At 37.0% G+C, this 17725-nt stretch overlaps 1 protein-coding gene across 2 annotated transcripts; it reads right to left on the reverse strand.

Moving 5' to 3' along the window:
* Positions 1–317: 317 nt before the first annotated feature.
* On the reverse strand, positions 318–17644 carry zmp:0000001082 (integrin alpha-D). 2 transcript variants are annotated; one of them, XM_051385567.1, is made up of 31 exons: positions 17508–17644; positions 15263–15380; positions 14851–14942; positions 14242–14324; positions 14014–14128; positions 13758–13888; positions 13516–13658; positions 13172–13322; positions 12675–12810; positions 12482–12555; positions 11398–11515; positions 10852–10994; positions 9844–9990; positions 9548–9745; positions 9051–9181; positions 8500–8657; positions 8238–8404; positions 6897–7013; positions 6068–6138; positions 5842–5983; positions 4945–5043; positions 4717–4796; positions 4522–4602; positions 4329–4404; positions 3577–3684; positions 3439–3480; positions 3219–3344; positions 3009–3122; positions 2861–2905; positions 2642–2752; positions 318–2480 (listed from the first exon to the last, which is right to left on the reverse strand). In XM_051385567.1, the coding sequence occupies exons 1-31, from the start codon at positions 17554–17556 to the stop codon at positions 2280–2282; spliced, it is 3567 nt and encodes a 1188-aa protein (XP_051241527.1). In that variant the 5' UTR covers positions 17557–17644; the 3' UTR covers positions 318–2279. The 2 variants fall into 2 exon arrangements, with proteins under 2 accessions (XP_051241527.1, XP_051241526.1); XM_051385566.1 differs by having other exon boundaries at positions 2861–2926.
* Positions 17645–17725: the final 81 nt, after the last annotated feature.

Below are 17725 nucleotides of genomic sequence, written 5' to 3' on the forward strand. Positions count from 1 at the left end.
AAATTAAAGGCAGAATGGAACTGAGGAGGACTGAAATAAAAACTTGTGCTGTGTTATTTTGTGTCAGAGGTGGACAAACACACAGTTAAATGTAAACTGTGCCAGAAACTATATCAACAATTTGAGAAGGAAACCGAGAGCAGCAACCCTTAACAAAATGTATTATTTAAAAAATTACAATATGGACAACAAGTGTACAAATGTATATAAAAAAACTAGAAGATAATATTGAGATACCTGATGTAATTAGGTCAAAGTGGAACTTAGAACTAGGTGGACAGTTAAAAGAGGAAGACTGGAAAAACACATACAAGTCATACATAAAACAAATTCTATATTATAGTATTATATAGGTATTAGAGGAGTATTCATGGAAAAAATACATAAGATTCTTCATCAAGCCAACAATACAAACAACATTTACAATATCCATTTAATTCATCAAAATGAATACTCACATATATTATTTTTCTGCCTATTATTAGAAATGGTCTTGCAAGTAATTATAACCTCTATTATGTAAATGTTCCAAATTAAACACATATTTGAACCGTAATGTATTATTTAAGACATACCAGCATGTGAACTCAAAAATGGGAGAACTTATACAGGATACTTAGGATTGCGGTTATGAAACCGATAACCAGGGACTTCATTTTCATCAACTTCATCAACCACCTTCATTTAACAACTCAAAGTCAAACGTTTAAACAACATAACAACATTTTTAAAAAAAGGAAAGAAGGATTTATACAATACATCATGAACAGGAATGTTTAATACTGTGGCATAAATGGATTAAATATGTGGATAACAAACAACATTGAATTTTTTGTAAACTCTTGCACTCTTGCAATTAAGAGAAACGAAAAGCTTCTAGAGCTGATTCTCTTCAGGACAAACTCAGTGATTTTTAACATCCATTCATTCCTTCGTCATTACTCACAGTTCTGTGCTTCTATATTGTACGGTTCACCACTGACTGCTGCTTACAAAGACACTATTTTGCAAGATGAATAAACAATGCATCAAATGTGCCACTGCATTTGTTCAAATGATAATAAAAAAAACAGTTAACAAACAGTCAGCTATAATATAAGAGCAATGTGAACTTCTTGCTGAACAAATGCTGTGCAGAAGAGAATCAGAAATATCTAAAGACTATCAAACAGTAATGTACAGTAGCCTATATTACAATATACACACCCATGGGCCATTACTCTTCTTTATCTATATTAACGATTTGTCAAATGCCCACATTTAGGTTTAGTTAGCACTGCAGCCTGATCAGTCACACATCTCATCTTAAATGTTTCACTAGCAGGGGTACCAAACAATAATAACAACAACAAGGCTCTGAAAAAAAGACTTGTTAACTGTTAACAGATTGTCGTATACGAAGGGGAGACTTTAAACCCGGTCCCTGTTGAGTCTCTGCCGTCTGATTTGAATGGCATCTTTTGCTAGTTTTCAACTGTCTTCTGGTCAATGACCAGTTGATATGAATCTGGAGCTAGGGGACAATTAGCTTAGCTTAGCATAAAGAAGGGAAATGGCTAGCCTGTCTTTAAAATCTGCTGAAAATAGACATTCAAAACAAAAACATTTACACTTTGCTTTTTGGGTTTTGATTTTTGTTTAACTCAACTTGCTTTACCTGGGGCCCACTTTTGAAAGGTGACAGGAGGCCAGGAGCCAGTTAATAAACAAATAATTCATTAACAATATGTATCAGAGGAAAAGGAGCGGGAATAAACGTTAGGGTCACTGACGTGGCAGAATAAGACAACTTAAAGGTCGTAATCTTCTCTTTTCTCGCGGTGCTACCAGGCTCATGCCGCACTGAAGCTAGCATGTTTTCCAAGCTCGCATACAGCAATTGTGATTTGGAAAATTAAACACAGTGGTTTAGGATTGGTAGGAGGTGGCAAAACAAAGGTAAATTGGGACACATCCTTGCATTAAACACACAAAACAAACGTGTAATATAGAGTGAGCAGTAGAGCTGCTGGCAGGTGGATTTTATTAGCTTTGGAGAGAGAGCCAGGCTAGCAGGCATTGTTTCCAGTCTTTATGCTAAGCTAATCATCGCCTGGCTCTGGGTTAATATTTAACAGCCATAATATAAATATTGTCATGTAACTATTAGCAAGGAAGTGAATATGTCGAACTATTCCTTCAACAATGTCACTCATTGATGATGACTTCCTGTGTGTTTTGCACGCATTATAACCGGAGCATGATACGTCCGCCCACGCTGATAATGGAAGGTTCGTACTTTACTCTACAGCCGACTGGGTTGGGGCGTTTTCCTCACCCTTCCCAAGAAGATGTTGCTCCTCTGCAGGTTTGCTGGCAGCCTCTGACTGGTTGACTGTCCCGTTGGTGGGGGCAGGGGTTATCCCAGTAGGGGTGCCAGCCTGAATGACAGCTTCCTCCTCCAGTTCTTGAGAATACATTTTCCTCTTAAAGCAACCCAACTTGAGACAGACAAGAAAAATCATTAGATCACCACCCCACTGACACCAATTTTACTGCTGAAAAGCCTTATTTCTATGTTTTAATTCAGTTATGAAGATAGACGTCTGTATTGTATTTCATGGGGTGGGATAGTGGTTTGGATTTGAAAACTGACTCTCACCTTAAACATGATGATTGTGATTATGATCAGAAGCAGCAGTCCCAATACAACACCAGTTACAATGATCACCAGATTATTTGGGGGTATAACAAACTCAACCCGAACTTCTACCTGTTGGCAGAGGAAATAAAAGTTTTATGGAACCTTAGCTTATTTGAATGATGATCTAAAATGTCTTGTAGATAAAAGTGTTTTGGCTGCCAGACTGAGAGAGTGTACCGATTTCATTACTGGATCGTCTTTCCTCGTGGCAGCAGGTTTCTCCTGTTTAAAACCATTTTTATTCTGTGGTTAATTAATATGATAAATCACCGAAAAGCATTCAAAATCTTTGAAATGGCATTACTGTGGTCAAACTTCAACATACCTCATGTTTATGAGAATCCAGCATGTATCGATGATTGTCATACCTAACTTGCATAAAGCTTTTAAATTTAATATCTGCACTGTCTCCAGTATATCGTTTAAGAAAATCAATATTCTGCAAAGCAAGAGCATGTCGATTAATAATATATTCACAACATTCAATGGTAGGCCTCCTTTATATGTGGTGTGTATCCTGTTTATGTGTACATACCTCTGCCTGATGTTTGAGATCCTTAAATTGTACATCTCCTGACAATTGAAACTCAGTGGCTGATTCTTTGTCCAGGATGAAACTGTTACAAACTATTCTTTTGCAGTGTGTTTCTGGTGAGCAGTGCTGTAACACAGCGACAGTTCATTTTATTAAAGGGGTTTGTAATTTCAAGACATGAACAGTTACAATATTTTGATACTAAATATGTTTGACTTACTTCAGACTTCGTGTCAATAATGTCTGTGCATTGAGTTTTGTTCTTAAAAAAGAAAAGTAATTGGTAGGCATTAAGGATTTATAATTCTATTCACAGCAGCAGCAACATAAAAAGTAGTTCTGGCAGTCACCAAGTTACCGTCTTGACAAAGACTTGAGGGTTCTCCATTTCAAAGTTATGTTCCAGTTTAGTTGGGAAGATTATGGACACATTCACAGGAAAAGACTTCCAACCAGGATTAGATATCTGCCAATAGTGAGAGACAGTTGGTCAATTTTAAAAGAACAGATCGACATTTTGCAGTGCCTCAATTGGACCAAAAAAGGTGCCAGTACCTTAATTCAGTCCAACCCTAAACACAACATAACCCTAATTCTTTTGCCATTTTTTAAATCAATTTTACCAAAGACATGTTCTTTCTTTTCTTGTCTTTCTGTCTCATAAAGACAAGGAAGGGTACATTGCACTTCTGTATGAGACATCAAGGGGCATGACAAAGCAGACAGCCAAAGTTTGTGACTAGCTAGTGAACACAAGGAAGCCTTTAGCAACTGAAGAGCCAGACAATTCACCTTAGATTTATCAAAGACCAAACCAGAGAAAAATAGTGATAAAAATGTGTCAGGTGACCAGAAACATCACTCCAAATGAATGCTAATGTTGCCCTTTCTCTGCTTGATGTAAAAACAGGCAACTGTTTGCTAAGAAGTTCGTCTTTATAACGTCTTTATCAGGACATAAACTGTCAGTGTTGTGTGTGTGTGCTGCTTGTTCAGCTGCCCCCAAGCAGCCAAAAAATTCCAAAATTGCAGCTTAATTAGTACTTAATGATCAGTTCAAGTTTGCTATTGGAGTGGAATGTTGCTTGTTGTTGTAATTTACGGCCTCACCTCATATATAGCAACCAGTTTCTTAGGTGCAGTATCCTCTGTTGTGAAGTTCAGATAGGTGGTGGTGTCTTCTTTCCTGAAAAGAATACAGGATGATCACAATATGCAGGCATCCGTGGGATGATTATTAATTACTAGTCACATATAAGAACTACAGTTACAAAATACTATTTATGCGAGTATTGCCACTTACACTGTTACTACCATTTTAATTTCAAATTGTACTGGGATGCTTTTGGTCAGGGAATTGGTCCTGGTGGAGTTTGCATTATCACTGAGGATGTAAAAAGAAATTCTTGTGAATATTAAACATGAAATATGTAATTGTGATAGTAAATAATATTTAATCATACAGAGTAAATGTAAGTAAATATAAGAAGGCCTGTACCTTTTTCCAGTAATGGTCATCAAAACAGTGTCATTCCACTCACTCTCAGTCATGATGTGGAAAGAAGTTTTAAATGTTGCCTTCACAGAAAAAAAGACTATAATGTTAGATTATATTCAATGAGAAAATTACTAAATTAGAGACGTTTCAAAGCTTAGGTCACAGCTCTTGATTTATGCAACTTTACTTCTGCCAGCTATGAAGGTGTCTAGTGGCAGTATGACTCACAACTGATCTGCTGCGATACACAGGAAGGCTGATACCACATATAGTTTCATCAAGAACTCCTTCTCGACCATTGCAGCTGTGGGGTGTTGATCTTGTCGCCTGTTTTAAGAAAGAAACGTGTAAATTAAGACCCTCAGGTAATAAAACCATTTAGTTTGAATTCAATGCTATGGTGTTTGTGTGAACATGACTGTAGTTTGATACACTGTAGGTATGTTTAAAACTAAGTTTAAAGAGAGAGATTTCCAACAGTATTAGTCTTAGGGTTTGATTATTGATTCATATTGTGATTAAAAACACTCCTAAAAACCCACATCCTGCATGAGTTTCAAATCCTCCAAAGATTTTCTGTTCCATTTCCTCTGCGTGTTTAGAGGCACAGAGATTTTAGCGAAAATGTGTGAAAGAAAGCTTTGCAGTAGTTGTGCAATTGACATAAGCGGAGGTTAATTTAATAAATGTCAGTGTTTTTCTGACAGATTTTACACGTAACATAATTTTAATAAATTTACCAAAAAGTGCATTATATATTAATAATCTCATCCGTTTACATGCAGTTTAAATAAAAGGGCAGAGACTTGACAGGGGGTTTTAGGAATAGAGTAATGGGAAGAGAGTGCCAACAACAAACAGCCTACTTCCCTTGAGTCAGACTGTCTTCTATTCAACTCCACAACCCCAGCCAACGCTGACTCAAGTGACATCACTTGAGGTAATTTATCAGACTTTGTGCAGTTCCCTCTGAAGCTATGCACATAAGAACTTATCTAACTTTTTTCACATATGCAGTGGTACTCCCCAAGATCTGCAAACAGACTTTGATGTGTGAAAATGTGAGTATAATGCCCACTAAGGGGGGACGTGACATAGAAGTTTTAGAATAGAATATTTTGTCACCTCTGTAACAGTCATCCTAGAGAAGGAGAGTCCTGGAGGATAGTGCATTGAAAGGCTGGTGTTGTACGAGTCATCACCATGATTGGACAGTTTTATAGACATGTTGAAGTAGTTATCTTCTGCCACCAATAATTTCTGGGTCCTAAGAGAAAGAGAGTACTTCTTACATTTGGTCATATGATGTGAATATTACAGTTGCTGTGCTGTATTTACCAGATATACGTACATGAAGTTGAAATCCACCTCAAGTTCAGCAATACAGGTGTCATTTTTTCTGCATTGCTTTTCAAAGGGAATCTGTAAAAAGATATTTTTTGACATGTCATGCTTGAAAATACAGAGAAAGCCAGAGGGTTAAAAGGATTCCTTTGCAACACAATAGACGAACAACATAGGTTTTGTGCTTAGACAACTTCAAATACACTGAACAGTGCTTGTAATCAATGGTTCCCAGCTGATGATGATGATAATGTGACTGACACGCAACAGAAATGACCTGACAAGCTGCTCTGCACTGTCCATCTACCACCAAACTTAACCTGACAGTTATCAGCCATCCAAAGATTTAAGATTTACTTTATTAATCCCCTATTGGAGAAATTATTTTGAGAAAAATGACCCACTCCCACTGTAGATAAAAACAGCTAATTCTAAGGTAACAAAAACACAATTTTTAGGTGATTATACACTAATGAAAACAGACTTATGAATATCATATTCCATTTCTGCCAATAGATCCTCCTAAATGTTACACACTGGATCATTAGGTTTTAAGTTTTTGGCCGTCCTGGTAAAATCTTTAGTAACAAATGTGTCTTAAAGGCAGTCTTTGTTATTTGTGTCAAAGGTAAATCCCCACTTGGAAAGAGTAAGTGTTAAAAAAGATAAATTAACAAAAGTCATCATCACACGCTTAAAACAAAATAAATAGTAATGTGCAGAACTTTGATAATGTCTTTATCTAAACACAAATGTCTTAAGATGGGCACATATACAAAAAAAATCAGTAAGGATGCAAATCCATGTGACTGCCTCCAGCCTTCTGCTGTACATACCTCAACAACAGCCTGCTTTTTGCTGTCCACATTCAGGACGGTGCTTGCATTCTCGCTGTCAACTTGGGAAAAATTTAATTTGAGTCTGATGGGTGACAATGTGTCTTTCACACATTTCTGCAAGAAAAAAAAGAACAGTCATTTGCGTATCTGTTGAAAGTTTAGTCTCAACATCAAGCTAAAGAACTGAATACTAAATAAGTCTATTATTAGACTATGATTAGTATTACTGCTTTTTAGTCCGGATTATAGTTTTTATGAGTTAAGTTTATGATGGTGTTGCTACATGGGCATGTGGGTTGATGATAATTTGAGCTTTATAAAAGACCAAAAAAGTATACATCAGCTGCAGTAAAAAGTACAGTAGATGTCCATACTTCTATATAACAACTTTTAATGGAAGTTATCAACACTTTTTAATTTCTTAAATATAGTTGGACACAGTTGAACACAATTTATGTTGCATAAAGAGCCCTTAAAGTCCAGATTAAATGAAAAATGCCTTTTTAACCCTTTAAGATGACACCCCTGGTCATATTGTACACCTGTTTAACAATGTATGCCAAACACTTCTTCTGTTTCTCTGAATTGTTATAGCAAAATCCAATCATTTTGTTGTGTGCTTTCATAAGGAATAACCGACCAATTTCAACCAATAATATCATGACATCCACCCACTAATCAATCTTCAACTTTTTGTGATACAGAGCAAATATTCATTATTAGGTAACTAGCAGCAGCATGGCTTTCTGCTCGAGTGTTCCTCAGGGCCAGGCCTCACTATGAAAATATGTTCTGATTTTCCAGCAAAACCCAAACCCAGCAAAAAAAAAAAAAACACTGGTAGTGTATTCCCTGTCATCAAACTGGCCTCTGTTGGTATCGGATGCTGTATTTGGTCCCGGTCTGGCCATGCTGTTCACTGGGAGCTCCCAATGGGACGGTGGGACATAATACACATTCCGCAGTACTGGCTAGTCACTCCCTATCTGTCTATTTTTACAGAGAACACACAAAATGCAGAAGCAAATGGCACTCTGCTTTCTGTTTCATGTGGACTTCAAGTCGCATGTCCAAAGCCACATTTTGGGCTATAACCTACAACTGTTAATCAATATACTCCGCATGCTTTATAAAACTCTGTTGGATTTAAAGTCTGTTGTGTAGGTTAATGGAAAAATCTATGAATTAAATAGCTGAGATATAGATATATGGATGATATTTCTAGATTTACAATTGGTGATAGCAAAGAAACTAATATACAGATAGTATAAGTATATAAGTATGTGAATGTGACCGTGAATGTGAACATGGTGAATGTTTTTTAATTGATCTCCATACTGGCATGTAGATGGAGTAGTTGAAGCAGGTTTCTTTTTCTCTTAGCGTGTAGGTAGAAGTAAGATTCCTAGCTTTCTTGTCGGTTTGACTGAAGAAACCTCGATATGTTTGCCTCATCGGATCCACGTCAATCACATATGAGATGTTTAGTCCGGAGCTCATTGCCCCTGCAAAGGCACACAGCAGGATTCAAATAATGCATTGATAGGGTGTGCAGTATCAGTAGCTGTTATTGAATCACATTATAGGATCAGGTCCCTACCTGCATTGCTCTTTGTTGTTTCTGCCATTTCAAAACATGCTGTTAAGGTAACCATTGGTAGAATTTCAACTGTGTTGCCCAGACAGTCAATTTTGTCAGTGCTTATCTCCTCAGGTTGAAAAGAAAGATGAGCCATGACATTAACAACAGGTCTGGACCTGAAAGAATGATTAATCAATATGATTAAAAATGGATTATTACTTGCACATGATCTTTTCTGTAGGACGACGATACTAATGCATGTAATATGGGTTTACTCAACTCATCTATATTTATAAAGTGCCTTTCATACAAACATGCAGCCCAAAGTGCAGACACCAGTCCACAATTTCGCTTCCTCCTTCTTCCACTTTGTCACTGGTGATTTTTTCTCAAACTATAGAAATTAGTGTTATGCCTTTGTTAATTATACAATTTTGATGAGTTAATTAGAATCTTGTAGATTCTCAGGCAATGTGTTTCACTCTTTTGTTGGAAATCTCCGCACTAGAATGTATGCAGCCTTTCCGTGACTAGGGGTTAATAATACTTAATGTATACGGCATCTGTACCTTAAGACAACAGCTGTGCCCTGTGATCCGATCACAATATCTGGAAGTCCGTCCTCCCCAAGGTCGATGTCCCCATCAATGGCCTGTCCAAAGAATCTCAGCCCAGGCTTTATCTTCTGTCCCAGGATTCTCTGGAATAACAAGTAACAACTGAAGCAGTGTATCATTTCTCAGGGTGAGACAGAAAAAGGTTTTAGAAGGTAGTTACCAAAATTATTGACAAATATCAGATGATAGTCATATCATCTATTAATTCAGTTCATTCTGAGGCTGACTTTGTAGTCTTATTCAAAGGTCAGTCTTAGACTGACCAGATTCATGGCCGTGAAGACAGGATGACTTGATGCACTACTGATTGATATGGAAATGTATTTTTCCATCTAATCCCAGCATAGTCATCACTCACCCAATCAGTTGCTGTTTCCTTCATCTAGGGAGCTAAATAACTTTTTCAAAACAAAAACAAAACAAACTGTGTCAGGTTTTCTCTGTCTCACCTGGCTGAAAGTGCTGCGTATCCCTCTCTGTCTGTCACCAAGGTAGATGTACACAGCCCCCCCATTATCATCCGCAAGAGGGGCTCCAACAGCAACATCTCTAAGTCCATCTCCATTTAGGTCTGCAAGACTGGATATGGTGGTGCCAAATCTGCCCATGGATGGTGCCGTCACATTCAGTTCCCTTTTCAGTTGTATCTATAGGAAATAAGAATATAAGTTTATTGATTAAGACAACACATACATTAAGTTTCTCCCTGTAACCTCATTTAAGCTCAAACACAGTCACAGCCCACCTCATCAGTCAGTGTGTAGACGTATATCTGGCCCTCTCTCTTCTCCTGAGGCTGGTAAAACAGTGGAGCTCCCACCAGCAGGAAGTCGGTGTTACCGTCTGAGTTGATGTCTACTGAGCACAGTTCTGCACCAAAGTAGGAACCAATCTGAAAAATGTGTGGGATATAAATGAGGATTTTTATCATTTAAGTTAAAAAAAAGATACACTAAAGTGTATAGTGTAAAAGTGATTTTCATGTCATCCAAGTTAAAAAATGCTGCCAGTGCAAGGAAGTTCTCTGGTTTCCTCTCTGAAACCACTGAACTAATGAGCCTTTGCACATTTCCATAAAGGTGCAACATACAACATCTCTAAATACATAAAAGAAAGAAGGGAAAAATAAAGTCATGCAGTAGAATTGTTCAAAGAAATCGGCTTGATTTCTTCAATGTATTCAGGGTCCAGCAGCTTGTCAAAGAAGTCAGTTAACTGAGTTTATATGAGTAAGACTAAAATGAAATTCTAGGTTTTTCTGAGCAAAGTTATCTCAGAGGTGAAAGTAAACCTGCCTCTTGGACAGTCTCCTGTTATTCAAGTAGAAAACTAGCTTCAGGAGAAATGTCCTAAAAATTATACAGAATGGTGGCATAACTAAAATGCTTTTTAAACATGCAATGGAAGATTGAGGTTCAAACATGCTAAGCATATCAGGTCCAGTATGCAACTTCTACAGTGTAATGTAGAAACTTGAAGCCACCAGTGCACATCCACTGAGAATGGACTTTACAGTGTAGTAGGAGACATTTTGTGTCCAGCAGGGAAACTAAATTAACACATATATACTGTATATATATTTTAATGTGGAAATTATACTATTTTGTAGAAAAACACATCAGACATACATTATTGTTCCAAGCAAACTATATCTTTCAACACATGTCCAGAGATGATCTTTAATGAATTATTTCCATTCAGAATATGTATGATAAACCAAATTTGAAAAAACTTTCCCAAGACAGTTACCAACCTGGTCCCCCTTTATTCTTTGCTCTGTGATCCAGTTCTTGCCATCAAGTCTGAAAAGTACGACCTGTCCCTTGTGCTCAAATCTTGGTGCACCCGCAAAATATAGTGGAGCCTTATTCTTCTCTCCAACAGAAATGGAGTATCCTGCAACAGTGTCAGTCACATATGATATAATCTGCTAAATGTTCACTCACATCAGGTTATAAATCAGGTTAAGAGGTTATAATGCAGTAAAGGAAGTGTTCAGATTCTAAAATTATGTTGATTCTTAAGGAAGTGCCCTTTGTTTTCCTACATGTTTAGCCCCCCTGAATATTGTCATGTAGACGTGTTCAGGGCGAGACTCTTATCAAACATGAAAAGTTTCGTTGAGATTGGACCATGTACACTGAAGTTATGACAACTTCCTGTTTATGGCGAGTCGTTGAAATTCGACGCCACGCCATAGGCAACATAGTTCAACAGAATTGACCGCTAATGACTCTTTCGCACGGTCTATAAAGAAGCACATAATCTGAAAATAAATAAATAACTTTATGTACAATACCCATATAAGAGTCATTGTGCATCTGTGGATCTTCAATTTGTGTTTGGATTTTTCCTTGAATCGCTTGGAGAGAACCACGCCAAATGTTTGATCCTACTGAACCCAGAATCAAGGTATCCTGTTGACAGAAAAGTGCAGGTCAGGTGACAGATCAACTGCTTTACAGATATCAAAGAGTCATGTTCACAGTCATCAGACTTTGTTTTCCCTTAGGCATGGGGGGTATGGATCCCTATGAAGATGATGTCACACACATACTTTATAAAGGATTTAATTCAATTTTAAAGACTTTGTTTACCCTGTTTGCAGTTTTACAGGTTTAATGTTGGTCTGTTAGGAAACAGCTTTTTATTGTTCTAAAGCCAATAAATGTACTGATTGTTGAATTGTTGGTAGTTTATACACTGCTGTAAACATATAAGATGCCATACTTCCGTTACACTTCTTACAGAGTAGCTGCTCAAGGCATATTTGTAATTGTAATTTCAAATAGAAGTCTGGGACTAGGGTAACCAGATCACAACAAACCAGATTTGTGTGTTATAATGTGAAACATCTGGAATATCTGATACAAAATCTAACAAACTTGAAGAATAAAGATTTCTATTCTGCCCTTCAGTGCATACAGTATCTACAGCAAGCTTTGCTGCCCTGTGGTTGAATCTTTTAGTATGTGAGGGAATTAACAAACATATTTTATTTGAATAAACTTCCCTAACTCCCATGCTAAGTAAATGCAGTAGGCATTAAAAGGAAGTTTCTTCTTATGGTCTTATGCCACCAGGTTCACCCAGCTCTAAGTAGTTTCCTAGTCTTTGTTGCAGCAGCATTTCCCTTTCTTTGTGGTAGTTTCCATCATTGCCTAAATCTGCACAGCTTGTGATTTGCAATATTCTCAGTTGGGACAGGTTCTGAGCATCAAACAGCCACGTGCCAGGAAACCCTATCTGGGACCTGTATTATTATCTATACATTATTGATACCATACTGACAGGTCAAATGTTGGTGCTAAAATTAAAGGTCCAAATTTCAAATCTGTAAAATTTTTAATTTGTCAAGATTTTTTTTTTTCAACTTTACTCACGTTGTAGAAGGCACCACTGAATCCAGTCTGAGACATTTCATTACGAAGGTCTTCTGCCCGAGCCACTTCGGAGCCTAAATATAAAGGCATAGTAACATTTAACTGACTGTTGCAGGGGCACACCAGGAAGATAAGCATGCTTTTCATGACTACATTATTTCACAAGAGATATAAAATAATAATAAAAGATTACCTTCCATTTGAAAGATCTTTTTTTGAAAGTTTTCCAGTACTCCTGTGAGTCCGTCATAGTTCTGAATTTTGAAGGCATTTTTGTCTTTTGGTTCTGAAGCAATGGCCTTAAATTTAGCCAGATTAGCAGCTTTGACCTGAAACCAGAATGCTGCAATAAGCATTATGAAGTACCTCAAAGTCTAAAGTGTAAACAGTTTATACAGTTTCACCATTTAAGGGGTCACAGCACCCACAGAAACACCAAAACCAATCAAAACACAAAAAACCTGAAAATAAGGTGCAGGTAGAAAAAAAAACATGTCTGAACTTTTGTTTTTGTCTGATAAGTATGACTGTGTATCATCTGCGTATCAGTGAACATAATAATTCCAAGAGTTGATCTCTGAGGTATACCACATGTGATTATTTTAGAATAAATGAATTGATCAACAGATAATTGTCTATTGGACAAATCAGGCAGAATAATGAGACACATTATAACACATCATAGCTTACCCCAATGACAAAACGAATTATGTTTTTATCATCATATCTTTTAATAATTCCATATTTGTCACTATCACTGGGATCTCCATCTGTGATTAGTACCACAACTTTAGTTGCATCAGGAGAGGCGCCTGAATCTGGGTTTTCTAAGATTCCTTCCCTGAAAGAAATGTAACAGTACTTGTGATGTTCAGAATATACAAAAGATAATTTATGAATAAATTAACATTACTTCAAAAAATAAGACACTCTCTAAATCTTACAGTTATACTTTGGCAGTTGTTCAGTTATTTTAAATGTTATTCAGTTGTTCAAGAATTTGAGAACTGTTTGTTTAATGTGAGTGAACTTACAACACAAATGTGAGTGCTCTGTGTGTGTTAGTAAGACTCCTCAGATGTCCTTCTCCCATTAGTTTATCGAGAGCACTACCAGCTTGATAGTCATTGAAGTCAAACACTTTCCTGTAATCTGAGGAAAACTGAACTGCTGCAAACTGAAAAAAGCAGACAACATAACACAGTATTCATATGATATTATGTAAATATAATACAACAAATAAATCAATGTTTATATGTTGCAGTAGTGCAGTGACCTTGATTGATGTGTTCAGAAGGCTTTTCATTATATCCACTATGAAATCTTTATTTTTGTTGAACTCTGATTCAGTCATACTCGCTGATCCATCAAATAGAAAGACAAGGTCCACTGTCTTTTGTATGCATTCTGAAAAAACATACAAAGTGAAAGTTTGTAAAGAATATTTAGTCAGAACAAAGACATGCTTTATTGAAAGACGAACAATATGTTATGACCACAGAAATGGAGAAAATCATACTAATGTATTTTACCTTGAAAATTAGGTGTGAAAGAGGAGATCTGCTTAAGGTCATCTGTCATCTTGTAACACACACTGTTCAGATAGGAGTTCTCATTGCATTCATGAGCTACACTTGGACTGCAAACCTAGATCCAAACAAAAGAGGTGAAAGAAATTTGATTAATAATATTAAATTATTTTGCTCAAAAATTGAAGAAATATCACAGAGAATGTGTAATTAGCTTAGTGATTTTCTTACAGTGAACTGGGAGCTTTTGGGGTCTTCAGCGATCGACAGGCCAAGGTGCTTGACTTGTATTGTTGAATTTGTGAGAGGACTTTCTGCAAAGTGGAATTTGATTAGTACTTTAAAGAGTAACTAAACACCCAAACCTCTTTTTTTCTGCTGAAAACCTATGGGTATTCAGGAATTTGACATATTGTGATATAAATTTGCACAGTAACCTCCCTCTACTGGTTGAAAGTTAAGAGATAGCCTCTCTGACCCGCTAGCTTAGCTAATGTTACAACACAGGTACCATGCAGAAACGTTTACAGTGGCTGTGAATATGCTTCTAGTGACTGTCAGAGCTACATTGAACTCTTTGTGTTTCCAGCGCAGACACAGACAGTCTGACACCAGCTGCTCATGGCTCGGTTAGCTATGACTAGGGTATTCCTGGTGCTATGAGTGGTGGTGAGTCTGAAACTTTTGTCAGTGTCACCTCCTACATCACACACCCCCGCCACATGGACTAGTAAAGATGTATTGCTACATTGTTGGAAACTGTACTTTCCCTGTTATAAATAGTGGGATTCATTTTATAATATTGACTTGAGTTAACGCATTTATATAAGATAAGATTACCTCCAGGTTCGAACCACTTGTGGGTTTGGTCTTGGTCAGGTTTGCATATTCCCCCAGATCCATTAAAGCGCAGAGGTGCAGTAACAATTATCCTGTGAATGAGGTCACAACCATGGTCAACTTAGCCAATTCGGTGGCCAGCCTGACAAAAGCAGAAGACTAAACCTATTTTGCTGCTGACAACAAGCAGGTTCTCAGAGTAACCTTTTTGTGATGCCACAGAATTACATTCAACAGGATGTCAGATCATAAAAAGTGATAAACCACAAAGTGTTACTTCTCCGAAGCGCTTCTGGTGATTAAAGAAAACTCTTTTATCAGCAATAAAGTTACATGCAAAAGGAAATATGTAATACAGATTTTGACAGCAATGCTAAATATCAACAGAACCATCAAGTGGATGCAAACTTACCCTTTGCTTTTGCCAGACACAAATTGAAGCACTTTGTAACCAAAGAAATCTTTTTGTTCACCAGCATAGACAACAGGATTTGTCATATCAATGTTGAAAGCCAGAGAGACAGGGACTGCTGCAATTTTTGAGAAAACACCACATATTTAAAGATTTAGATTATTTAAAGATCCCCTCCAGACATGTATTGCAACATTATACAAATAATCTGCTAGGAACAATATTGTGTGTCTAATGTGTTTTTTCTGTAAAAAAATAAAAAATAAATAATGAATTTGTTCATTTCTAAAGATTTTCAGCTGGACACAAGATGTCTCCTCCTTCACTGTAAAGTCCATTCTCAGTGGATGTGCACTTGTGGCTTTAAGTTCGTACATCACACTGTATAAGTTGCATACTGGACCAGGACTGACTTTTTCAAGAGCTTAACACACGAAACTTGGTGCTTACGTTACCCACAATGCAACTTGATAGCCGACAGTCAGAGATCCAGGTGTGTTATGCTTTTAACAGCTAATGTAGCCTGGAGCCACTATCTCAAGCAGAGATGAGGAGTGGGCTACAGAGGTCTGACACTTTTGCTGCACAGCCCCAAACTTTTGTCATTATGGCTTGGAATATATAAAAAACAGAAAACATTTTTTTATACACTCAGTAGTAGCCTACTCCCCAACACCTATAAACAGTCCCCTGATCATCCCCCGATGACCTGCAGTGATTCTGTGATTAATGTATTGTTGTTTTTGTGGCTGATGCATGAAGAAGTTGACATGTTTTTGTTTAAAGCTGTGCTTATATTTTTTATCAGATGTCTTTGTGTAACGTGAAAGGAGTAGGTCATAATCATTAGCTCTGTGGAGCATTTTAGTATCTGTCAGCTCCTAGCAACCTGCAAATGTTCTTTCTCACTATTGTTTCCAGCCATAGCAGGCAGCTGTGAAGCTGTGAAAACCCACAGTGAGTCTCAATGACTGTAACTTCCCAGCACCAAATGACAGACAACGTTAGCAACTAGCTGGTGAACATAGTGGAACATTTAGAGGCTAAACAGACAGCAATTTTCCACAGGAGTTGGTGGAGACCAAACCAGACCTAAAACCCAGATAATCAGTTTGTGTTTACGGCCTGTTGTGCTGCCCCCTTGGGCCCAAACCAATCAGCTAATACAGAAAAAAGTGTGTTCAGCTCTCTCAGTCACAGTCTATAGTTTAGAGAACATATTCAGACAGTTCAATCACAAAAAACAACCTTAGGTTGAAGTGGTGGAATGTAACTAAGCACATATACTTAAATACTGTACTGAAATCCAAATTTGAGGTACTTTGTATTTTCCTTTCCTGCCACTTTACACTTCTGCTGCTCTATGTTTCAGGGAGAAATATTGTACTTTTTATTTAAATTATTTGACAGCTTTAGTTACATATTGCAAAAACATGGTTCTGGCTTCAAATGCTAGAATTTGTTGTTTTATTTATCTTTATATTTACAATATTTTAATTTATTTTGAATAAATTAAGAAAAAATAATCAGCAGATTAATACATAATTAAAACATTCATTACTTGCAGACCTATACAAAATAGTTCAAAATGAGCTCCACCTCAACCAGCTACAACAGTAAAATCCTGTGTTAACATTAATGCTTGAGTTCTAATAATCTAATGATATAATATAACCTATAACAGAATTACAGAGGTAATTTTTCCTCTTCTCTTTTACAATGGAGTATTTTTACAGTGTGGTATTGGTACTTCTACTTAAGTAAGGGATCTGAATCTTCCTCCACCGCTGACTAATGTCCACCTCTTCTCCACCACCCTACTTCAACTGAGGCCAACGTATGTTTTGCCTAAAAAACAAAAATACCTCAAAGGCAATTTGTTTCTTTTAAAAATAAATTCCGGGTTACTCTGGATAATTCAGTTTTCTATATGCATCATTTCCTCTGTAAAAGTAGTTTATGTGAACACCATGATAGAGTTTTTGCACTCTGCATTGACACAGTTTCTGTACATTTAAATTGAGGTTTGGAACTTAAAACATATATTATAGACAATAATACTATTATAATACTAACAATACAACAGTAGAAAATGATGTTTTCACAGCTTCAGAAATGCTACTGCTTTCTCATTTTACATCTCTTAAGGGTTTCAGCCTTCATTTATTTCCCCCCTCACATAAAGCATCAAGCCTAAAGATTGTCTCATTAATTACTCAACATGTAGCAAAATTTTAGATCTTACCAAAAGCCACCATGTAGGTGAGCAGGAAGATGTGACTCTGCCCATGCATCTTCACATCAATCTTCTTTCAGATAACAGTGCTGGTGGTGTTTTTTGAGAAGTGTCTGCAATACTTCCTGTGTGCTTTTTAAATGAAGGCGTTTCCGTAGCAGGTGGTTGTGACACTTCTGCTCTCACAGCAATGCTCTCAGCAAATGTCTCTTTTCCCACATGCTTCC

This window comes from Dicentrarchus labrax, unplaced genomic scaffold (genome assembly GCF_905237075.1).
Source record: "Dicentrarchus labrax unplaced genomic scaffold, dlabrax2021, whole genome shotgun sequence".
Classification (NCBI taxonomy): Eukaryota; Metazoa; Chordata; class Actinopteri; family Moronidae; genus Dicentrarchus; species Dicentrarchus labrax.

Coding starts and splice junctions, on each gene's coding strand:
- zmp:0000001082 (XM_051385566.1), bottom strand. CDS start 17,556: ATGCATGGGCAGAGTCACATCTTCCTGCTCACCTACATGGTGGCTTTT. Junction 9,991..10,851: donor AAAGAATAAAGGGGGACCAG/GTTGGTAACTGT, acceptor CACATTTTTCAG/ATTGGTTCCTACTTTGGTGC. Junction 3,685..4,328: donor AACTGGTTGCTATATATGAG/GTGAGGCCGTAA, acceptor CACTATTGGCAG/ATATCTAATCCTGGTTGGAA.